At 43.1% G+C, this 25,275-nt stretch overlaps 2 protein-coding genes across 3 annotated transcripts in view; one reads left to right on the forward strand and one right to left on the reverse strand.

Moving 5' to 3' along the window:
- Positions 1-5,170, reverse strand: part of POLR2C (RNA polymerase II subunit C) — a 51,181-nt gene extending 46,011 nt beyond the window's left edge. The window contains exon 1 of the mRNA XM_029608936.1: positions 5,018-5,170. Within this exon, the coding sequence (XP_029464796.1) occupies positions 5,018-5,103 (86 nt within the window). The 5' untranslated portion in view covers positions 5,104-5,170. The remainder of the gene's footprint in view (positions 1-5,017) is intronic.
- Positions 5,171-5,307: 137 nt separating this feature from the next.
- Positions 5,308-25,275, forward strand: part of COQ9 (coenzyme Q9) — a 102,073-nt gene continuing 82,105 nt past the window's right edge. Inside the window, exons 1-3 of one of the 2 annotated variants that reach the window (XM_029608933.1) lie at positions 5,308-5,445; positions 16,541-16,709; positions 24,539-24,674. In XM_029608933.1, the coding sequence (XP_029464793.1) occupies positions 5,385-5,445; positions 16,541-16,709; positions 24,539-24,674 (366 nt within the window). In that variant the 5' untranslated portion in view covers positions 5,308-5,384. Of the gene's footprint in view, positions 5,446-16,540; positions 16,710-23,197; positions 23,264-24,538; positions 24,675-25,275 lie in introns of those variants that run through there. The other variant, XM_029608934.1, reaches the window with a different exon arrangement.

The following is a 25,275-nucleotide window of genomic DNA, read 5'->3' on the forward strand; positions in this document are numbered from 1 at the left end:
CCAGCACATCCACTTTCAGAAAGCACAAATGCTCTCTTGCTCTGCTGGATCCAGGGGTTACAGCACTACCAAGGCTCGTCCCCCTTTAAAATTAGCTTCCGAGGCACCCCATTCACATCTTTAAGTTTATCCCCATATGCTTTAGAAGGAAGACCACTGACCATTTTAATAGTCACCCTTTGGCTCAACTCCATCCAGTGGGAGCACTGAGAGGAGAGGATCACCTTGCTGGTGGCTGAAAGGAATCAGTAAGTTTTTGCTTGGGACATTGTCTTTTTTAAAAGTATTGGGGCAAAGTTAACTATTTGGGAATATTATTTAGTGTTTTTGTGTTTGTGCTTTTAATAGTCAGTAAGGCAGCAAATAAACAAGTTAGACTGTTTGTATTTTTAAATAGTCAGTCAGTAAGGCAGCTAGTAAGCAGTAGTTAGTGTGTTTATTTTTAAAAATCTGTAAGGCAGCTAGAAAGCAGAACTGAGTGTTGTATTAAAAAAAAAGAAAAGTAGCCAGAAGCTAGAAATAAGCTAGGAGCAGTGTATACCTAAGTAAAAAGGTTGAAAAGTTCAGTTCAGTTACTCACCTTGGAAACGTGTTGAGGTAGTGTGATTTGGTTTGATTAGGTACCAACATTTGTTAATCAAGAGAGCAGTGAGTCACTCTGGCTGACTAACTGAAGTTAGACTGTTTGTATTTCCCAACCCTCCCACCCTCCCCCCCCCCCAGCTCATCCTTTAATTTATAGGCAGGTGCCACTTTCACAAAAAAAACCAACAAAAAAAAACCCAAGAACAAAAACTTTGAGAGTTTGATCAGTCCCTTGTAGGTCACTACCAGACATATAGTGAATTCACTAATACATTTAAAGGAAGTTAGACACATTCCTACTCCCATAGCAACCTAAAACTTAACTAGGAACTGATCAAAATTGAGATGAAGGCAGCAGTCCAGCAGCAAGAGGGGGGCTTCCCAGTCTTTTGCATCGAGTGTCACATGTATGATTTTTTACCCACCGGTGAGAAATTGTACATGTGCATGCGATGCAAAGAGCTCCTGGCGCTCAGAGAACGAGTCCGATCTCTGGAGGCTAGAGTGGCAGACCTGGAGGAGCTGAGGCAGACCTGGAGGAGCTGAGGCAGGTATATAGATGAGATTTCAGCCAAGTCCAAACTTCAGACTGGCAGCCCTGGTGCTGTCTTGGAGGAAGAAGGTCTCATGAATGGAGAGCATCAACCTGGTGCAGCAGGAAAGGCTCCTGTAGCAAGGACCTGCTCTCCAGGTGATGCATTGTCCTTTCACACCGAGGATATCTCCCCAAGGCCTACTGCCCAGGAGGGAAGGGTTAGGTCGGCCGTCATAGTTGGTGATTCGATTATTAGGAATGTAGATAGCTGGGTGGCTGGTGGGCGTGAGGATCACCTGGTAACATGCCTACCTGGTGCGAAGGTGGCGGACCTCATGAGTCACCTAGATAGGATTTTAGACAATGCTGGGGAGGAGCCGGCTGTCGTGGTACATGTGGGCACCAACGACATAAGAAAATGTGGGAGGGAGGTTCTGGAAGCCAAATTTAGGCTATTAGGTAGAAAGCTTAAATCCAGAACCTCAAGGGTAGCATTCTCTTTAATGCTCCCTGTTCCCCGCGCAGGTCACCAGAGGCAGGCAGAGCTCCGGAGTCTCAATGCGTGGATAAGACGATGGTGCAAGGAAGAGGGATTCAGTTTTGTTAGGAACTGGGGAACCTTTTGGGGAAGGGGGGGGGGGGGGGGGAGTCTCTTCCGAAGGGATGGGCTCCACATTGACCAGGGTGGAACCAGACTGCTGGTGCTAACTTTTAAAAAGGAGATAGAGCAGCTTTTAAACTAGAACAAAGGGGAAAGCCGACAGTCGCTCAGGAGCGTGTGGTTCGGAGAGAGGTATCTTTAAAGGATACTAATGATGCATTAGAATTAGGGCATCCCGACAGTGAGGTTCCAATAATTAGAAAAGTAGCCCAAGTGCCTGTAACTAAAAACTCACCTGAGCTAAAAAATTCTAACTTACCCTATCAATTAAAAAGCAGAATGAAAATACAAACAAAAAACAAACTTTGAAATGTTTGTATGCTAATGCCAGAAGTCTAAGAAGTAAGATGGGAGAATTAGAATGTATAGCAGTGAATGATGACATAGACTTAATTGGCATCTCAGATACATGGTGGAAGGAGGACAACCAATGGGACAGTGCTATACCGGGGTACAAATTATATCGCAATGACAGAGAGGAGCACCCGGGAGGCATGTGGCGCTTTATGTTCGGGATGGCATAGAGTCCAACAGGATAAACATCCTGCATGAGACTAAATGCACAATTAAATCTTTATGGGTAGAAATTCCATGTGTGTCAGGGAAGACTATAGTGATAGGAGTAAATGATTTCTTTGCTTCGGTGTTTACTGAAGAGGATGTTGGGGAGGTACCCGTAATGGAGAAGGTTTTCATGGGTAATGATTCAGATGGACTGAATCAAATCATGGTGAACCTAGAAGATGTGGTAGGCCTGATTGACACACTGAAGAGTAGTAAATCACCTGGACCGGATGGTATACACCCCAGAGTTCTGAAGGAACTAAAAAATGAAATTTCAGACCTATTAGTAAAAATTTGTAACCTATCATTAAAATCATCCATTGTACCTGAAGACTGGAGGATAGCGAATGTAACCCCAATATTTAAAAAGGGCTCCAGGGGCGATCCGGGAAACTACAGACCAGTTAGCCTGACTTCAGTGCCAGGAAAAATAGTGGAAAGTGTTCTAAACATCAAAATCACAGAACATATAGAAAGACATGGTTTAATGGAACAAAGTCAGCATGGCTTTACCCAAGGCAAGTCTTGCCTCACAAATCTGCTTCACTTTTTTGAAGGAGTTAATAAACATGTGGATAAAGGTGAACCGGTAGATGTAGTATACTTGGATTTTCAGAAGGCGTTTGATAAAAGTTCCTCATGAGAGGCTTCTAGGAAAAGTAAAAAGTCATGGGATAGGTGGCAATGTCCTTTCGTGGATTACAAACTGGTTACAAAGACAGGAAACAGAGTAGGATTAAATGGACAATTTTCTCAGTGGAAGGGAGTAGGCAGTGGAATGCCTCAGGGATTTGTATTGGGACCCTTACTTTTCAATATATTTATAAATGATCTGGAAAGAAATACGACAAGTGAGATAATCAAATTTGCAGATGATACAAAATTGTTCAGAATAGTTAAATCACAAGCAGATTGTGATAAATTACAGGAAGACCTTGTGAGACTGGAAAATTGGGCATCAAAATGGCAGATGAAATTTAATGTGGATAAGTGCAAGGTGATGCACATAGGAAAAAATAACCCATGCTATAGTTACATAATGTTAGGTTCCACATTAGGAGCTACAACCCAAGAAAGATCTAGGCGTCATAGTGGATAACACACTGAAATTGTCGGTTCAGTGTGCCGCGGCAGTCAAAAAAGCAAACAGAAAGGGAATGGTGAATAAAACGAAAAATGTGATAATGCCTCTGTATCGCTCCATGGTGAGACCGCACCTTGAATACTGTGTACAATTCTGGTCGCCGAATCTCAAAAAAGATATAATTGCGATGGAGAAGGTACAGAGAAGGGCTACCAAAATGATAAGGGGAATGGAAGAGCTCCCCATGAGGAAAGACTAAAGAGGTTAGGACTTTTCAGCTTGGAGAAGAATGGCTGAGGGGGGATGTAATAGAGGTGTTTAAAATCATGAGAGGTCTAGAATGTGTAGATGTGAATCGGTTATTTACTCTTTCGAATAACAGAGTAGAAGGATGAAGGGCATCCATCTCCCAATTAAAAAAAGAAAAGAAAAAAAGAAAAAAAAACAGGGATGGGTTCATGGGCTTATAGGTATTACCAATTATTAGGCTTTTCAATATTTGATGATAGTTAATGTGACTTTCAAGGCATTCTTCACTTTCGGTGCATGTCCGGCATGACTCCTTGCTTCAATGACAGGGGAAAAGAAAAACTGATACTTCACACATTTCCAGCATTGCCCTCTGCTTCATGGCAGAGAGCTATGCTGCCGCTTACCCAACTAATCAAACTTAATATTTCACTTGGAAGCAGCTCCAGCACTGCTCTCTACATTAATGGTGGGGGTGAAAAGGGAATTAGAACATAAGGTTACTAAGAGCCAAGAGAAACAGTTAAGTATGAGAACAAATGTGTGAAGCTTGCTGGGCAGACTGGATGGACCGGTTGGTCTTCTTCTGCCGTCATTTCTATGTTTCTATGTTTCTATAATAGAAAGACTAGGGGGCACTCCATGAAGTTAGCATGTGGCACATTTAAAACTAATCAGAGAAAGTTCTTTTTTACTCAACGCACAATTAAACTCTGGAATTTGTTGCCAGAGGATGTGGTTAGTGCAGTTCGTATAGCTGTGTTTAAAAAAAGGATTGGATAAGTTTTTGGAGGAGAAGTCCATTACCTGCTATTAATTGAGTTGACTTAGAAAATAGCCACTGCTATTACTAGCAACGGTAACATGGAATAGACTTAGTTTTTGGGTACTTGCTATGTTCTTATGGCCTGGATTGGCCACTGTTGGAAACAGGACGCTGGGCTTGATGGACCCTTGGTCTGACCCAGTATGGCATGTTCTTATTGCCTTTTGAAGGGGCAGTCTCCATAATTGTACACAATATTCCAAGTGAGGTCTCACAAGGGATCTAATATAGGGGCAACATAACCTCCCTTTTTCTGCTGACCATTCCTCGCCCTATGCAGCCAAGCATCTTTACAGTAGTGTTCAAATTTGAATTGTAACAGCACTGGGCTTGCATTGGGAAGGTTATAATTTTGAGCAAGCAATATTTGACTTTTAGCCCATGCTATGAGGAAATCAGCTACGTAACACTACCATAAAACAATACTTCCACAATACTCCAGACACAGAGTTATTTCCGTTTCCCGACCCGTTAGACATCCATACATATGTGTTTTCTCCCTCTCTTTCTTACGCCAGATCCGTGTTCTCGATGATGAATTTCACGTTCTCATCACTCAGCTCCGTGATCCGCACAGTCGGCTGATTTGCGTACGGCATAGCGACAACTTCTTGTCCTCGTTACCAGCACGGCTAGAACGCTCCACACCGTCGTCACTTCCGCTCTAAGAACCTCCCACTCTAGCCCCAAACGGCCCGAACTTCTCCAACCCTTCTACAAATGAAATAACTCCCACCGCCCCCAAATTCGCGTCTCTCGATCAGTAATAGGCTCACGGCTATTTAACACGTCATCACCTCGCGCAAGGCGACTGTTGGAATGGTCTCGCCCAATGGTGCATGCGCATTGCAAGGACTAAATAACCCTACCCGGTTCGGAGATGGGGGCCGTGGTGCTCTTGAGCCGAGTGGGCTGGCGGCTTTTGCAGCGGTGTGAGCCAGGTGAGGGCTGGGGCTGTTGGGGGGGGGGGGGTTGGATAAAAACTTCCCCAGAAAGACTTGTGGTGGGGTGATGTGGCTGACTAGAAGCTGAGGAGGTACTTACTATACGGGTGACAAGGTGAGCTGAAGGGTGAGATATAGTTCTGGGACTCTTCCCGGCAGCTCTATGGGTGTCGTTTGGTATTGGGGTGGGGGAGCATCATCTTTTGTCTGCTGCATCTTCGGGAAAGGAGTCCGTTCTCTGGAGGCTTGTCGGGGTTCAGGCCCGAAGTTGGTGGCTGACTGTTAAATTAGGTATCTGATACTAGGCGTGCACAGTGGTACTGGCATGCAAGGAACTGAGGGCACCTGCTGTGGTACTGGGTGAGCATGTGATGTGGTGTTGGATATGCCATGGCAAAGGCCAGTGTTTCCCAACCCTGTCCTGGAGGCACATCTAACCTGGGATGATATCTGATCACACAGTTCAGGGCTGTATAGCTGCCAGTTCTGCTGGTAATTAGACTACCAGTTTTATGAGTTGCCCCAACATCCAGCAGTAATTGCTGAAGACCATCCAGGCTAGTGCCATTAGGTACATGTGGGATTGACTGCCACACTATTGTGAGTTTCAAGATGTCATAAAAGCAAGGAGATAGGAATATTAAGATCTTTCATGACATTAATTTTGTCTCATTTAATTTTTCTTCTTTCAAGAAATAATGGACAGTGACTTTATAGTGGCCATTAATTCTATAAACAGATGTAATACTCTGAAGAACTAAAAAATGAAATTGCAGACCTATTACTAATAATTTGTAACCTATTATCTGTTGCACCTCAAGACTGGAGTTAGACTGGCCACCTTCAATCTTTAAAAAGGGCTCCAGAGGTGATCTGGGAAACTATAGACCAGTGATCCTAATATCAGTACTAGGAAAAATTGTAGAAACTATTCTAAAGAACAAAATTCACAGAACCTATAGAAAGACATGGTTTAATGGACACAGCCAGTATAGATTTACACAACGGAAGTCATGCCTCACTAATCTGCTACATGTGGATAATGATAAACTGGTGGATTTGTGTATTTGGATTTTCAGAAGGCATTTAATAGAGTATCTTATGAGAAACTCCTGAGAAAATAAAAAAAATCATGGGATAGGAGGCAGTGCCCTGTTGTGGATTGCCAATGGGTTACAAGAAAGGAAAAAGATAATATGCTTTGAAGTGCTGAAAAGTGGAATATAAAAAAATAAATAAAAACACAGAATAGGACTAAATGGTCAGTTTTCCTAATGGAGGAGGATAAACAGTAGAGAGACCCAGGGATTTGTACTGGGACCAGCGCTTTTTAATATATTTTATAAATGATCTGGAAAAGGGATGAGTGAGGTAATCAAATATGCGGATGATACTAAAGTATTCCGAGTTGTTACATCACAAGCAGATTGTGAGAAATTACAAAAGGACCATGGGAAACTGGGCAATCAAAAGATGAAATTTAATGTGGACAAGTACAAAATGATGCACATAGGGAAAAGTAATCCAAACTGTAATTGCGCAATGTTAGGTTCCATATTAAGAGTTACTACCCACGAAAGGGTTCTAGGCTTCGTCATAGACAATACATTGAAATCCTCAGGTCAGTGTATGATAGTCAAAAAAGCAAAAAGAATGTTAGGAATTATTAGGAAAGGAATGGAGAATAAAAAATGTCAGGATGCTTCTATTGCACTATGTGAGGCTGCACCTAGAATAGTGCATGAAATTCTGGTTACTGCATCTCAAAAAAGGTATAGCGGAACTGGAAAAGGTCCAGAGAAGGGCAACCAAAATGATAAAGGGAATGGGCACACTAAAAAGTTTAGACTTGGAGGAGACAGCTGAGGGGAGATATGATGGAGAACCTTAAAATCGTGAGTGGAGTAGAACATGTAAATGAGAATCAGTTGTTTACTCTTTATTTAATTTTTTTTTTTTCAAAAAATACACTGAAGTTACTAAGCACAATTAAAACAAATTGGAGAAAATATTTTTTCACTCAAACTCCGGAACTCATTACTGGAGGATGTGGTAAAGATTGTTAGCATAGCTGGGTTTGGACACGTTCCTGGAAGAAAAGTCCATAATAGGACTCTACATCTGATTATATCCGACTCCTATTTTGCTGTATCTGGAAACTAACTTTCCTAAATAGTTATGCAGTACATCAGTAAGAACTGTCATACTGCATCAGACCCAAGGGTCTGTTAAGCCCGGTATCCTGTTTCCAACAGTGGACAACCCATGTAACAAGTACCTGGCAAGATCCCAAACAGTAGATAGATCCCATGCTGCTAACGCTCAGGGGTAAGCAGTGTCTTTCCCAAAGTCTATCTGGTTAATAGTTTCTCTGTTTGTTGCAGATATTGCAGTTATGTTCAACAATTTTGATCAGGTTGCATAATTCTCCATTGCACTCACTTCCCTATTCTTGCCTAGTGTACCCTACATCTTATGTATTTGCAATTTACCTGATGATATCTGTATGCATCCATTCCTTATGTACTCAATGCCTTGTTACTTTATGTAATCCACCTTGGGCCTGCCTTTTAAGAAAACATGAAATATTGGATGCTTATAAATAAAATAGAATTTGAAGTGGACAATTGCATGTGTTCAAGCAACCATCATAAAGCACTGGGTTCAGTATGTCTTATCTGATAACCCATCAGTGAAAGCTTTTCTGTGCTTAAAATTGTGATAATCATCAGTCGCTTGAAAACTTTCTAATTTTTTCGTTTTTACAAAGCTTAATCTTCTGAGAAAAAAATCTTTCTTAAAACCCATTTTACAAAGCTTTTTTACTTTTGAAATATGCAAAGTCCAACTTACTTAGGCTCATGACTCCAGTTCAGTCATGGAACTTGGAGCCTTGCAAATAGAACATGCCATTGCCTGGGGACCAATAGAAATGGGCAGAGTAAGCCATGACCAGTGATTGCAACACATTTTAAATTTGTGGCACAAAGAACTGCTTCTCGTCCGTTATCGGCAACTTCGAACGCTGGACTATGAAGGCCAAAGATTTCTGCTTTTTGCAGATTATTCAGCAGAAGTGTCCGCTCGATGTAAAACATTTACAACAGTATGCTCTAACTTGGTGAGCCACCATGTAAGATTTACTCTTCAATTTCCCGTGAAATTAAAAGTAACTTTCAATAATGCAGTACATTTCTTTGAGACTGCTGTGGAGGCAGAAGCTTTCTTTCACTCCAGGCTGAAAGAAACCGAAGATCGGGATGCAGCTGAGACTGTTGCTGATTTGAGGAAATTCGACGAGGAAGATTTCTTCCTGGAGACTCATGGCATTATGCATTGCATTAATCTTTGCTGGTCCTTAAAGATTTATTATTTTGGAGTGTCAATGCCGTTACAGTGGACTTATGTTAGGTTTGAAAGCTTTGATTTCTCTGCCTAAAGGCTTGTTATGATCGTGCGCAGCGATATTCTGACCGCTTATCCAGTTTCTCATCCATTGCCGATTTAATATAACCGTGGTGATATCGCTGGACTCTCGGGTAGGCAATCGGGGCGAGGGGGGATTGCTGGCAGCGTCAACCATCTCGTTTCCTGCCGGCCTGGGCTTCTCCCTGAGAATCAATTTTGTGGCCATTTGCAGCGATTAGGATTGCCCATCGCCGTTCCCAGAGAGGAACACCCTTTAGAAGGGGAATATACCCATGTTTCACGGGCGCACAATACGCAATCCTGGATTGATTATTTTTTAGTAGATCTGGGAAAGGCTCCTCGGACTTTGAATGCTGAGATTGGGCCTCTGACAATTTCCGCTCATGCCCCCGTTTGGGTGGAAGTTGAGGGCCTCTGCCTGGCGGATGCTACTTTTGCTTGGCAATTTCCCAGATATTTGTATAATGACCTAGCCTTTCGAGAATATCTTTTAAAGAAATGGGGTGAGTGCTGCATTAATAATCAAGAGCATTGAGGTTCACCAGTATTATACTGGGAAAGTAGTTTTACGGGGAGACGTTTCCTATACAATAGCTAAACATAAAGCTACTGCAGTGGCCATATTAACATTGGAACAATAGCTCTAAAAAACAAACAATACTATTAAAGAAGCAAAAGCCACATTTTCCTGGCGTGTAGCCAGATGGACTCAGAACGAATGGGTATAGTATGCTCGTGCTAGCAGTTGGAGACTGATCTGACGTCAGCACGGGTATATATACCCCCACAGGAAGCGTAGCAACTCAGTAATTTCCGTCTCCAAAGCAGTTTGGAGAGCCTGCACGCTCGCTGAGCGTGTTTCCAATCTACTTTCTACCTAAAGTGGTTTCACAGTTTCATCTTAACCAAACCATATCCTTGCCTACCACGGCGGGTTTGAAGAAATCTGAAGAAGGGCGTTTATTACGCCATCTCGACATAGGCAGATTGCTGCCCAGATATCTGGAAGTGACACAAGAAATACGAACGACGGACCATCTGTTCGTCCTGCACAGCCGAAAGAAACAAGGTGAAGCGGCCTCTCGGCCCACCATCGCCCGCTGGATTAAAGAAGTTATCCGAACAGCTTATGTAGAGGCCGGGAAGTCTCTGCCTCTACAGGTCAAGGCTCATTCTACCAGAGCACAAGCGGCATCCTGGGCAGAATCCAGGATGCTGTCGCCTGCAGAAATATGTAAAGCAGCGACATGGTCCTCCCTCCATACCTTCTCCAGGTTCTACTGTCTGGATGTCCAGGCCAGGGAGGACACTGCATTTGCGAGGGCGGTCCTACGAGGTCCTCAGGCAGCCTCCCGCCCAGGCTGGGAGTAAAGCTTTTGTACATCCCATTCGTTCTGAGTCCATCTGGCTACACGCCAGGAAATGTTGAGATTACTTACCTGATAATCTCCTTTTCCTTAGTGTAGACAGATGGACTCAGCATCCCGCCCAGCTGCCTGTATACATTGGTTTCACCGCTTCAAGGTAAGCCATGTCATTTGTTTACATAAGAGCGTCCCCTTTTGCCAGGTGTCGACGCCTTCCGGTTGTGAATGCTGGTGGTCTCCAGCTACTATCAATCGGTCAGGGGAATCCTGTTTCACTATTTCACTGAGCGTCAGTACACACATCCATAACAGCTTTTGCAAGGAAGATTACTGAGTTGCTACGCTTCCTGTGGGGGTATATATACCCGTGCTGACGTCAGATCCGTCTCCAACTGCTAGCACGAGCATACTATACCCATTCGTTCTGAGTCCATCTGTCTACACTAAGGAAAAGGAGATTATCAGGTAAGTAATCTCAACATTTTTTTAAGACACAAGTGGCTTTGAATGAATTGCTTCACCAACAAGCACAAAAATACAAACTTTAGCATATTATAGATGCTGATTTTATCAACATGTTAATAAAGTGGGGAGATCTTTGGCCAATTTGACTAGAAACTGGACAAGTACTAAATGTCACAGCAATGCACACCTCCACAGGGCAGTTAGTTAGCTCAGGGAAAGACATTTGTGCAGTGTTTAGAGAGTACTATCAGACCTTATACTACGGAGTCAGGATCTCCACAAGACATTGTGGATTATTTAGTTTCAACCAATTTACCCCGCATAACGGAAGAACCCCCTAACTGTGTTGAATCGCCCAATCCAATTACAAGAAATAGTGCAGTCGATAAAGGACGCTAAGTTATTAAAGTCTCCTGGGCCACATGGTCTTTCTGCCAAATTTTACAAACTGTTAATTTCTAAGGTAGAGTTTCCTTTGGGGGAAATGTTTGCCTCCTTGAGTGCGTTGGAGCGCTTTCCCCTCTCAGCTAATCGTGCAGCTATAATTGTACTTCCTAAATCAAGGAGAGAGCCGGTTGCCCCAGCTTCTTACGGCCCAATCTCTTTGTTAGATTTTGATGTCAAATTGCTGGTGAAAATTATGGCCCAGCAGACTGACTAAGGTTTTACCCACACTTATTAGAGAGGAACGAATAGGATTTGTACAAGGTCGCTCTGCTATCAGGAACATTTGTAAAATTCTTGCTTCTTTAGAGCATTGCCAATGACTTAAAGTACCATCTTTATTAAAGCTGTGATGCAGAAAAAGCATTTGACTGGCTAAATTGGGGCTTTATATTTCACACTTTGTAGGCGTTTGGGATAGAGGGGTATTTTGTTCAATTAATACGTACTTTATACAATGACCTTCGAGCATCTGTGACGGTAAATGGATATAAATCGGCAGCGTTCTCACTGGGTAGGTGTACGAGACAGGGATGCCCGCTATTGTCCCTGTTATATATTTTCTCCTTAGAGCCACTACTTCAGCGCATTAGGAGTAATGCTTTAATTAAGGGGGTGCCCTCTGGGGAAACGCTCTACTCTAGCAATTTAAATTGGCAGTTTTCGCAGATATTTTGCTTCACATTGAGAACCCCCAGCCTTCTCTCCAAGTATTACTAGGGGAATTTTCCATACATGGTAGGCTGGTGGGGTTAAAACTGACCCTGGATAAATGTGAAGCCTTGTCCACAGGCGATCTGGTGAGGCTGACGTGAGAGGGTCACTTTCCAATGCATTGGGTCGTAGAATCTTTTATTCATTTAGGTATTATATTACACAGGGATCTGGAGCAACTATTTCAAATACATTTTCAAAATGTATTTGATGTACTGGTAATGATGCTGAGGAGTCGGCGGGACTTTCAGCTGTCATTGACAGGAAGGATAAATAATACTGCCTAACTGGCTGTATAGGTTTCAGAACAACACCAGAGCCAGGCTGCACGCAACAACTATATTACAACCGCAATAAGTGCAGACTGATTTATTCTTTTTTGTTTTAGAGGTTGTTGCCCTCCCGAGACGTGGGGGCAATTTTTCAGAATATTTAATACGCAAAGAGCAGAGGAGGATATACATCTTGAATACTGTGACACCCTATGGTTTGAATAAAGAACTGGAATGGACTTACTTTACTTAACTCTGATTGGCTCTAACCAGCTTGGCCCCTGATTGGTTCATTTGTTTTCGCGCCTTTTACTCTGTTAAAAACCCTTGTGTAATGTGTATAGACGCGCTCCCTGTCAGATTCTATGAGGACATGCTTTGGTATGTAAATACTTTTTCACATTTGAAATTGTCAAATTTGACTTTTGGTTGGTTCATGGTTCATCTATTTACATAGTCCATCTTATATATTTAATTTCAGAAATATTGATTTATACCTACTGTCCCTCCCAACGCAGCCTCGGCAAAACACGAGACCGTGTCGGGGGACCCATTGAATTACACTGATAACAAAACTTGATATAAAACAGTAGAGTTGCCGGAGTATAAGAATAATAAAGAACAGTCTTTGAATGCCTATGGTTTCTGCACTTATTGCGGTTGTTGTATAGGTTTCAGACCATTCCTTGTTAATTAGCCAGACGGGACCTATACCAACTGGAGAGGTTCTTGCGAAAATATTTATGGAAGAATGGAAAACCGTGAATGGCATTGGCAAAGTTCATGTGTAAATGGGAGTGTGGGGGCTTGGAGTTGGCGGACCTAAAGCTTTATAATGTTGCATGTAATTTGCGACATGTTGCCAATTGGCTACTGGGTAAGCAATTTTATACTCCGGTTCTTTTGGAGAATATATTTTATACTCAAAACTCTCTAGACTACCGACCCAATACAGGAAATGTCCTGGAGATATTTTTGCTGCTTACTAAAATTGGAGTGGCCTATTTTTTCAATTTTTGCCCACGACTGGAAATAAGGCCTTTCCGGCAGGACTGCTTCAGCAGGTTTTTGCAGTATGGGCTTCTAAGGGGCTGAAGTTAATTGTGCAATTTTTGTCAGAAAATGGGATATTAAAATCATTTCAAACAATGGTGGAGGAATAGTTTACACAACAAACATTTTTTTCCTTCTTTACAAACATTCAATCTCCGGGAGTGCAGGACTGGGGCAGTGAACAGAGTTTACGTCTCTCAGAGATTTTTGTTGTGGAAGATCCATCTCCCCATTCAATCTCCTATTTTTATACTACATTAAATAAATTGAAACACAAGTTAAATTTTGGTAAAATTTTGGGGAAGGGGAAGTTAGTTGGACATTAGAATTTTTGGAAACTCACTATGAGAAGTGTTTTGGGAAGATAGACTCTCACTAGTAATGCTCCTCTTCGTGAAGTCCAAAATCCATTTTTAATGAGGTGGTATTACCCACAGCAGATGGCACATCGGATGGGGATTGCTAGTTTAGACATATGTTAAATATAAAATATTGCCAGGCTCTTTTAGGCCATCAATTTTGGGCCTGTTCCAAGATCCAGACCTTTTTGGTCACTTCTTATACACTATGTAAATCAAATTATTGGTCTTATGTTACCGCTACAGGCAAAAGTGCTACTTTTGACAACTTGAGTAGGGTGGCAGTAGGTCGTAAGTATGTGAGAATTTGGATTTGTAAAGTGGGGTTAGCAAAAAAGGTCATTTTACAGTGCTGACTAGAAGACCCCCACAAAATATGACTCAACTGCGGAACCATATGTGTACCAATGAGAATTACAAGGAAAAGTTAGATTTCATGAAGCAAAGGAAAACCTTTTTGCAGGTGTGGGGTGCTTATTTGCAGTCTTTGTCACACTGGGCCAGGAGTCTTACTCTCAATGATTACAATGCTATATCTAGAGATTAATAGATTAATAGCCGCCGAACTAGCTACATACTTCAAAGAAAAGATCACCAACCTCATTGCGCCGCTAAAGGATAAGAGAGTCCATCTTCAGCTACCCCTCATCACCACAGGGGCTAACCAAACTTCAAACATGGAAATCTTCGAGCCTACCTCAACCATAGAGATCGAAAGCGTACTAAAGAAGCTCAAACCAGCATCACATCCCTGGAACGCGATCCCCGCCAACCTTCTCGTCTCTATCCCAAATGCCATCTCAAAACCTATTGCAAAGATCATCAACTGCTCACTATCACAAGGTCTAGTCCCCGACCCCTTGAAGCTTGCTATTCTAAAACCCTTGCTAAAAAAACCGAATCTATCCCCAGACAACCCAGCAAATTTCCGCTCAATAGTAAACCTCCCGCTCATCTCCAAAATCTTGGAAAGAATAGTGAATAAACAACTCTCGGAATTCCTGGAAGAAAATAAAATTCTATCTCCATCACAGTTTGGATTCCGGAAATCCCGTAACACAGAATCCCTCTTAATCTCATTAACAGACTCCATTCTCCTGAACTACGCCAAAAAACTGCCTTGTCTTCTAATTCTCCTAGACCTATCAGCGGCTTTTGATACTGTGAATCACACCATTCTCATAGATCGACTATCTGAGATCGGCATCAAAGGCACCGCCCTCAGCTGGTTCAAATCGTTCCTTCAAAACCGTTTCTACAAGGTCAAAATCAACAACAAAGAGTCACACCCCGTCAGCTCTACATTGGGAGTCCCACAAGGTTCCTCACTATCTCCAACTCTCTTTAACATCTACCTGCTCCCACTTTGCCAGCTCCTCTCCAAACTAAACCTAATCCATTACTTATACGCAGATGACGTCCAAATTCTTATACCGATTACAGAATCTCTTGATAAAACCTTGGAATTCTGGAACACCTGCCTTCAATCCATAAAGAACCTCCTGTCGAACCTCAACCTGATCCTGAACACAGACAAGACAGAGCTACTCCTACTCACCCAAGATGGCAACTATTCACAGACCAACACACACTCTGCTTCTCAACCAGTTTTCTCCCCTCAAGTAAAAAACCTAGGAGTCATATTGGATAATCAGCTGAACCTCAAAAGTTTCATCAACACCACAAAGGATTGCTTCTTTTAGCTCCAAGTCTTAAAAAAGGCTGAGACCCCTCCTCCATCATCAAGACTACCGGACAGTTCTCCAGGCAATCATCTTTTCAAAAATCGATTACTGCAACTCGCTCCTCCTCGGCCTTCCTTCCAACGCCATTAAACCACTACAGATGCTACAAATCGCATCTGCCAGAATTCTGACCAAGACGAACAGACGAGAACACATTACTCCAATCAAATTCAGAATCTTATACAAAACACTAACGATCATTCACAAAGCCATTCACAACATCTCCCCACTGGACCTCAAGTTCCCTCTGCATCCACGAATACCCTCCAGACCGGTGAGATCAGCATACAGAGACACCCTACAAGTACCCTCAATCAAAACAGCAGTAAGAAAGAGAGCACTTTCCACCGCTGGCCCATCTCTTTGGAACTCACTCCCACCAGAACTTCGGCTCGAAAGATGCACAATCTTATTCAAAAAGAGACTCAAAACCTGGTTATTCATCCAAGCATTCCCTGACTCAGCAGAACAGTAGAGCTTCCTTCACCTTTGATTCCGGGAGTCTGCTTACCAGAAAAATCAACTCTTTAATTCAGTCTTTCCAACAAATGTCATAATATTTCCGAGGCTCTGTGCCCCCCCCCCCCCCCCCACAAGACATCGTGCCAGTTACCTATAGTTAAGAGCTGGCTAGCCGGCTAAAGTTGTTCTCCTTGTATTCACCCCGTTAACATTGTTAATGAACCTAAGTTTTTGGCTTCCTTGTTTAATGTAATGCCTTGTTAGCACAAGTTTTATGGTTTAATGTAAACCGAATTGATTTGTAACTTGTTACAAGAATATCGGTATATAAGAGCCCTAAGTAAATAAATAAATAAATAAATTTTGGGGAGCTGTGCTGTGGTCGGGGGGGGGGGGGGGCAGCGGGAGGTTCTCCTAGTGGGTAATATACACATGTTTGTCATATGCGGGCATTAGAAAGAGTGCTCCAATGTATCTGCCTGACTTTCTTATGTGTTGCTTGTAGTGGTTTTATGTAGGAAAAGTTCAATAAAAAGATTTGAAATATAAATAAAATAAATGCCAAATGGTAGTTTTCAGTAGCATTGGCATCTTTGCCTTGGTAGTTGAGCTGAGACCAATGGTTCATTTCTGATAAGACCCTGAAGAATTGTTAGATATAATAACTTTATCACTGGTCAAAATTTGACCCAGAAATGAGAGGTTCCCAGTGCAGCCTTGACTGGTCTGCCTCTTTTGTGAGAATCTTTATCCAGCTAATCCTTCGTAATTTTGCTTTATAGTACTGAAGTGCCAATTGATCCCAAAACGACGACCATTTTGTAAATCATCAGTGATATGGAGGGCCTCAGATGAAAACAAGCGGCCACTGTCCTCTGTAAAGCAGCACCCTGAGACGCAGCAACCAGACGAGCAGCCTGCTTCTGACTCCTGGCAGCACCCCCGCCCCAGGTGAGCCACTCTGCACTTAACAGCAGGAAGGGATCACGTCCTTAGTTGTATGTTGGAATTCATGATCCCTGGAATAACATCAAACTTGAAAATCACCTGTACATAGAATATTAGTTATAAATTTATCTTTCAGTTAACCTATTTATCCAGCTAATTTCTTAAACGCTATCATATATCACGTATTTTATCTTGGTTCCATGTAAAGGCTATGCCTAACTGACAGATTCCCTGTCCAAGTTTCAAGTTATTTGTAAACCGATACGATGTGCAAACGGATGTTGGTATATTAAAAAAAAAATGCTAAATAAATAAATAAATGTTGGGGAAGGTGGGGGTCGTGAGTCTCCTAAAGCTCATATTGGGAATAAATGAGAGACCAGACAACCCACAAAGTAGCGAGAAGGGCAGTGACAAACAGGCCGATACAGAAAGAAACGCGGTAAAGCAGGCACTCCATGTTGAGCGCCCGCTCTCCCGACGTGCACCCAGCCACCTCTCCTGGACGTGTGATTCAGTATTTAAATGAGGTGGTGTGCTAATAAGGAGGTGCTGGGACAATAGCGTGTCCCTAGCGTCTACTTATTAGTGATAGAGGTGGCTGTCAGTGGGTCCAACAACCGACGTTCTATTTTACTGGTGTCTGTTTCCGAACCTGCTGACAGCCACAGGTTAGGAAAACAGATGCTGGTAAAATTGAGTGCCCGTTTTGCTAACCACTGACCGGCGGGCAGATTTTTTATTTTTTGACTTAATATTGATAGGATATTAAGTTGCAGGGTATACAGAAGAGCAGTATTTTCTGTTTTTCTGTACACTTTTTTTTTTTTTTCCCCAGTTGTCCAGAAATTAACGCGGGCAGGCTTTAATTTCTGAGCATATTTTACTTTCAGTATCCTGGGGACTATCCGCAGATTTTACTTTCAGTATCCTGGGGACTAACTAATAGCCTCATCAACATGCATTTGCATGTGATGAGCGCTATTAGTTTTTGGGGGTTGGCCTTGCGTTTTCGACGCGCTGAACCCCTTACTGTATAAGGGATATTAGATGCATGTCGAAAACGCACGGCCAATCGCACGCTAATCGGTGCGCTCAGCCTACCACACCGTACTGTATCGGCCTGAGTGAAAATGTCTTTTACCGCCTTTTGCAGTGTTGTGATACCTTGTATCACTCTCTGAGTAATCTGCTGCAGCCTGTGCAATGATTTTGTAGGTAGCCCTGCCCTGAGATGGTGCACTGTTGGGGGGGGGGGGGTTATTTACCAGTGTGTGTCTAACAATAATGTAATTGTCCTTGAGAGGGATTAAGCATACTGAAAATTCCCCAAAGGAGCAGACGAAAACTGCTGAGTCCAAAATAGCATTGTCACAATATAGTAAATAGTAGAATATAAAAAAATCAAACTGGCCCATCCAGTCTGCCCAGCAAGGTGTCTAGGGTTGTGACTGCTGCTCCCTATACAGAAAGGTTACCCTAGTGCTTCATTTCTGACTTCTTGCTGCTAGAGATCTTCTGTGCTTATCCCATACTCTTTTGAATTCTGGCAGTGTGTTTTCCTTCCCCGGGAGGACATTCCAGACATCTAGAAGCCTTTCCAATGAAAAATATTTCCTGCCGTTTGTTCCTGAGTCCTACTCTGCATCCTGGAGATCCATACCTTGACCCTTAATGCTACATTGTCCACTGGGGAAAAGTTTTGTTTCCTGAACATAATAGCTTTCGGGTATTTAAGTTTGTATCATATCCTCCCATCTGTCCTTTTTCTTTAGGGCAGTGGTTCTCAACCTTTTTTTCGCCGGGACACACCTGACAGATGGCTCTCACATGCGTGACACTGAACATGTGACCATCACGGGGCTAAATGTAAACATACACTCTGCATCAACAGGAATCCCCTCAACCCCCAGCAATGAGTGCCGAGCAGATCTAGGGCATTACCCTGTACAACTCGCCATACAAAAAAAGATGTTCTGATGACATCCCAGTAAAAGCAAAACAAACTCCCTTTACTACCAGACACAATAGCCTTCCTTATGAAAAGACAGTAATTTACCACTAATGCATATCCTATTGAGAAAACACAACAAATAAGATTGATACAAATGCCTACACGCTAGTAAAATACCTCGCCTCGGTCACACACCCAGAACTGACCTTCACCAGTACAGAAAAACCACAAATTATAAATATGGAGACAGAAACTGAAATGGAAAACCAAAAAAGCCACTCTGCATGCAGTGCGAACCTGGAGAAATGGAAAGAGAAATATAGCACCTAACAGACTCTCAGGATTTGCAATAATGCACACAAACTAACCCGCAAAAAGTTACACCTGTATTATGGAACACACTCAAACAGTAACAACCCTATCTAAGAAATACAACTATTAAACCAGGCCCTAAACACTAATACATTTCCTATTGGGAAACAGAATAAGCCAAGCTGCTACAGAGCCCCACACAGAAATAATTGTAAAGTTATACTAAAAATGTTACAAAACAGCTGCTGAACAGAATAATATCCAACAATTAAAAACTCATAAAAATTATTAAAACATGTCCAAATATCAATAAAATATTTCAAAACAGCAGACATCGCATAATACCCAATAATTAAAATGGCAGTCAATCAAGAAAAATAACCTGAAAAAGCCACCTTTACTTACCCTCTCCAGCAGCTTTCCTACTCCTTTCCCTTCCATGCCAATAGAACTCACCAGAAGCAGCAAGGGCTGCTGAAGCTCTGTCCTCACAGGCCTCTTCCTTAGCACCCACAACCAGACACCCACACCTCACGACCAGTCTCCATCTCTCTCACACCAGTCATCTTCCTGATCTCTCTCTCTCTCTCTCTCACTCTCACACACACACACACACACACACACACACACACACACACACATATCACCTTCCTGACCAGTCTCTCAATCACACTCATGCTGTCTTATATACAAGCTCTCAATCACACACAAATGCTCTCTCACCCTGGCACCCATTCACACCCTCAGACACAAGCTCTCACTTAGGCCCCCATTCACACCCTCAGACACAAGCTCTCACTTAGGCCCCCATTCACACCCTCAGACACAAGCTCTCACTTAGGCCCCCATTCACACCCACAGACACAAGCTCCCACCCAAAACAACTTCTTCCTTCACTGTAGGGATGGGCTCCAGTTCCGCCGTAGCTTTACTCCGGCGGGCCTTCTTTTTTCGGCACCACAGGAATGGGCTCCCGTAGCGGCCTTGCTTCGTCGGGGTCAGGGTTTTCTTTGCCGCTACGGGGATGGGCTCCCGTAGCGACCTTGCTTCGTCGGGGTTCGACACTGCCATTCCTCCCACCCCTTCCCCGGGCTATGCGATGCCTGCCTCACCGGCCAATCAAAGGCTTCCTCCCTTCTTCCTACTCCCACTGGCACTTAGAAAGGAGGAGGCTTCCCATTGGCCCACGGGGGCTGGAAAAAGGGAGAAGGAAAGTACAATGGGGCAGTGACACACCTGCCAGTGTTTGGCGACACACCTGTAGAGAAGCGCTGCTTTAGGGTATACATAGTTAGGTCTTTGGGTTTCTTTTCCTGTATCTTTTGTTGCAGCTCCTGCACCATTTTGATTGCCTTTCTCTGAACCACTTCTGTCTATATATTTTTGAGATGTGGCCTCCAGAACTGAACATGTTTTTCTAGGTGAAGCCTCGCCCATGACTTGTGCAGGGGCTTTATCGCCTTCCTTTTCCTGCTAGTTCTGCTTCTCTCTGGCCCTGGTCACCATGTTGTCACACTGCTTTGCTATCCTCAGATTATCACGCTACCACCCTGCTGTCTCTCTTGGTCTGTGCACATCAGTTTCTCACACTCCCATCACATAGAGCTTCAAGGGATTTCTGCACCTTTTGGCATTAAATCTTAACTGCCAAGCATTTGACCGCTTCTCAGATCACTTTTTCTGTCTACTTTCAGGGGAGTACACTCTCTTGCAGATTTTAGTGTCACCTGCAAAAGGCACAATTTTCCTTCTAAATCTCCGCAGTGCTGCTCACCAAAATATTGAACAGGACCGGCCTCAGCAACAATCCTCGAGGCAGGCCACTTTCTCTTCAAAGGGAATTCCATTGTCCACTCCTTTGCCATCTATCAGTCGACCAACTTCTAATCCATTTTACCACTCTAGGAGCCATTCCCAGGTTGCTAATTTTATTCATGAGCCTCCCTAACAGGACAGTTCCAAAAGCTTTGCTGAAATCCAAATGAAGCACATCCAGCACACGTCTTTGATCTAATTCTCACAACTGAAAAAAATCGATCCGGTTCATTTGACGTGATCTTCCTCTGGTAAAACCATGCTGCCTTGGATCCTTGTAGATCGTGAACCATCTTTTCCTTCAGCAGCTTCTCCATTCATTTTCCCACCACAGAGGTGGTGCTAACTGACATGTAGTTTCTAACCTCCCCTCTGCTATCACGTTTATGAAAAGGGACCACAACTGCCCTTGCCAAATTTTGTGATACCTCTCCAGGGATCTCTTGAACAGGCCCTTCATCCGACCTGCTGGAACATATTTGAGCTCCCTGAAAAATGTTTTGTCGCCTCACTTAACCTCTTTAGCAATTTTTTTTTCTCCTGCTCTTGCCATCCTGATTTCTTTCTGTGTCTTTCAGTTTTACCAGATATTCTTCTCTGTGCACCTGTTTTTGAGATCCTTTTATACTTGGTGAATGCTAATCTTTTTGCCTTAGAATTTTTTCAGATATCTCCATTGGAGATTCATATTGGTTTCCTTTTCTTACTTTTTCTTTTTATATAAAGATTTGTTGCCATTGTTATAGCTCATTTTAGTTTGGCCCTCTGTTCTTCCACTTCACTTATATCCTCCCAGCCTGCCAGATGCTCCTCAAAAGTGCATCTCCATTTTACCAGTCAGTATTTTTGAAAAGGAGGACTTTGAGCTTTGGTCATTATTTCATATTTATATATACCATCTGCTAACTGATGCGCAGGTGGGCACCTACCTGGATAGTAGAGAGACTATCTCCATTTGAATAAGGTCCCCTATCGCCCTTCCCCTTTTATTTCTTTGAGCAGAGCCCCTTGGAAGGCATCCAAAATCTCTTGACTTGTTACCGATTCTGCAGCATAGATACTCCAGTCCACATCTGGCAGCTAAGTCACCAACAACACCTCCTCCTTCTTTCCAGCTTTTTGTGGACGCCTTTGGCCACATCACCGTCTATTTGAGTCAGAGGTCTCTAGCTCACACGAGTGTAATAAGAAGTGCACTGCCCCTTTCTAAGATGGCCTGCAGTGCTGCTTCCTTTCCTCGTGCATTTGTCGCCTGGATCTTATTTTTGGCATAATGAGCTGCTACTCCCTATTTTCTGCAAGTTCTATCCTTCCTATGTAGCCCATTCACAAAACTTGCTGAATCATGTCTTTTGTAATAGCAACAATATCTAAGTCCCCCTTCACCATAAGAGCTTGCAAATCTAAAACTTTATTGCCCCGACTACAAGCTCATAACTTTCTAGCCATTTCTTCTTGGATTGTTGATCTTCTGGTCTTATCTGCCTTATGCTGAAGAGCAGACTATTGCACATTTTTTCTTCCTTGCTATCTTTCGGGCCGATTCAGTAAAAACGTGGGAGAGCGGACGAACGCCCGCTCTCCTGGCGCGCGCGATTCAATATGTAAATTAGGTGGTGCGGTAGAAACGGGCAAAAGGAGGCGCTAGGGACACTAGCGCGTCCCTAGCGCCTCCTTTTGACCCGGAGCGGCGGCTGTCAGCGGGTTTGACAGCCGACGCTCAATTTTGCCAGCATCGGTTCTCGAGCCTTCTGACAGCCATGGCTTGGAAACCGGACGCCGGCAAAATTGAGCATCCAGTTTTCGGCCTGACAGCCGCCGGCCCAATTTAAATTTTTTTTTTTTTTTTTTTTTTTTACTTTTTACACCCTTCGGGACCTCTGACTTAATATCACTATGATATTAAGTCAGAGGGTGCACAGAAAAGCAGTTTTTACTGCTTTTCTGTGCGCTTTCCCAGTGCCGGCAGAAACTAGCTAATTTCTTAAAGTAAAATGTGCGGCTTGGCTGCACATTTTATTTTCTGTATCGCGGGGAATACCTAATAGGGCCCTCAACATGCATTTGCATGTTGAGGGCGCTATTAGGTGCCGCAGGTTGGGCGCGTGTTTTCCACCCCTTACTTAATAAGGGGTAAGGGAAAATGCGCGTCCAAGGGCAGGTTAACAGTGCACTCCGTCGGTGCGCACTGTACTGTATCGGCCTGTTTATGTGCTTTGTCAAGGGTAACGACCCAAATTCATTAGCTTCTGTCTGCTACCCCTGTCTTGACTGTCAATATATGATCTGAATTTCTTATAAGGATCCTTCTTTCTATCACAGAAAGATGTAGGCCATTTTTATTTTATAGCCTTTTACTGTTTACATATATGGCCTCGGTTCTCTGTTTTGAAAGCTGCCTTCTTTACAGTAGGTTTTGAACCAAGTATCGAAGTTGTCTGTCTGCGAAGCCTTTCCTCTTCTTTTCCATGAACAGGTAAAACCTCTGAAAAGCTATGGTTATTACCATATGCCTCAGCCCTTCCCCTCTTTACAGAGCTAAAGGGCACCTAAAGCTGCTGTCATCCTAGGAATTGGAGAAGTCTCATGGAATGTAGTAGGCACAGCTCTTTGTAGGGCTACATTTTAAAGTATATATAATGTTCAAATTAAAAAGGGGGGGAAAAAAAAGGCATTAGAACTTGTGTGTCTGAGCTCTGGCCTGCTGCTGTTGTGACTCAATGGATGACAAAAGCTGAAAACCAGGGAGAATATGGTAGTTCGGGGCAAATTTCAGAAGTGCTCCTATTGATGCCAAACCCACAGCTACTTTTATCTTGCACACTTTACACCAACCCTCAGAGGGAAAGTATGAGAATACTGTTGCTTTGAAAAGCGCCCAGGCAAAAACTACCTGCAGCAGATTGTATCTACTTTTTACTTTCAGAGTAATGCACATAGATTTGATGATGTATTCCACATGTGTTATTTTCTTTCTCTGTCCTAAACATGCCCCTGGGACCTCCTAAACTTACCTGCCTAAAAGTGTGCATATTGATTTCTTCCCCCTCCCCCCTACCAAGATATGCTTTTAGGTGGGTAAGGGATGGGTTAGGTAAATGGCTTCTTAATATCGCTCTCCCGATGTCCTTGCTTCAGCAAGGTTTGCAGCAGTCTTCCTGGGTGTGAACAACCCTAAAGTTTTACTGCTTAAATAATGTGCAGCAGGGTGAATTGTGGGGCATTATAGTGATGGGTTTACCTAGGTACGGCTGCATTACATAACTGAGTTCCCAAGGTTCCTCCCCAGCAACCTGGTATGGGTCCAGACCAACCATTTTATAAAACTTTTATTGATAAAAAGACATTTGAATCACATTAAGATTGACATGGGCATGGTAGTGGGATATTGGCCTGTTCACATTGTGTTGTATGGGGGTCCCTTTCCATGGCAAGTTAATGTCTCAGAATGCACCCTGTTATGCTTTATTGCTCTGCTAATATGAAGGGCAGGGAGTATTATTGCAGTAACAGGGAAGGAAGCAAGTGGGTCAGGTTTGGATGTATTTAAGCTAAAACTGTTAAACTGTTTGTTTAGGAAATAACCAATCTCAAACGTGTAAATAAGCATGGTTTTAGATAGCGTGTGCTTGCACAGTAATTTCCCTATTAGCCAGTTGGACTGTAGAAGTTTTACTTTTGACCTGTAGTGACCTAGAAGAGTTCAGCACCCTTCCCAAGATAATAAATGCATCCTGTGTCTCTGTTTCAGTTACACGGATCAGAGTGGTAACGAGTCGGAGGGGTATGAGAGTGAGGAACAACTGCAGCAACGTATCTTGTCAGCATCGCTGGAGTTTGTGCCGAAGTATGGCTGGACTTCTGAGGCAATTGCAGAGGGAGCCAAGGTGGGGAGAGACGAGAATGAGACAGATAGCAGAGTAGCATTTACATCCATCTAGTTTGCTGCATTCTCCACATTTCTTGTGCTGGGACTTTACAGATGTCTGCAGAAGCAGCTCAGTACTGACATGAAACATCTTCTAATTCAGTGCTGAATCCCCTTCATTCAGCGTTTCCCAACCCACTCCTGGAGGCACACCTAACCAGTTAGGATTTCAGGATATTAGTAATGAATATGCATGAGATTGGGACCCAGTGTATTCAGTGTATGCATATTCACTGTGTCAGTCCTGAAAACCTGACTGGTTAGGAGTGGCTCCAGGAGAGGGTTGGGAAACGCTGCCTTAACCCTTATGCAGCTGTGTCTGCAGTGGTCCTCCTGATTCTGGGCCTTGTTTTGTACTTCTCTATCAGAATGTCTTAGTTCTGATCTTCATTTCCAGCCTCCTTCCTCAGATGAAGTTTCAAATGCACTTTGCACTCCCTGGGCAAATATTAAGTATTCTGTTAAAGGGGGAGGATTGTTTTTCAGATGTGGGCAAATGACCACTAAGGATTTGGTTGAAATCTATCAAATTTCTATTCTATGAGATTTTAACAGGATTC

Source organism: Rhinatrema bivittatum, chromosome 7 (genome assembly GCF_901001135.1).
Source record: "Rhinatrema bivittatum chromosome 7, aRhiBiv1.1, whole genome shotgun sequence".
Taxonomy (NCBI): domain Eukaryota; kingdom Metazoa; phylum Chordata; class Amphibia; order Gymnophiona; family Rhinatrematidae; genus Rhinatrema; species Rhinatrema bivittatum.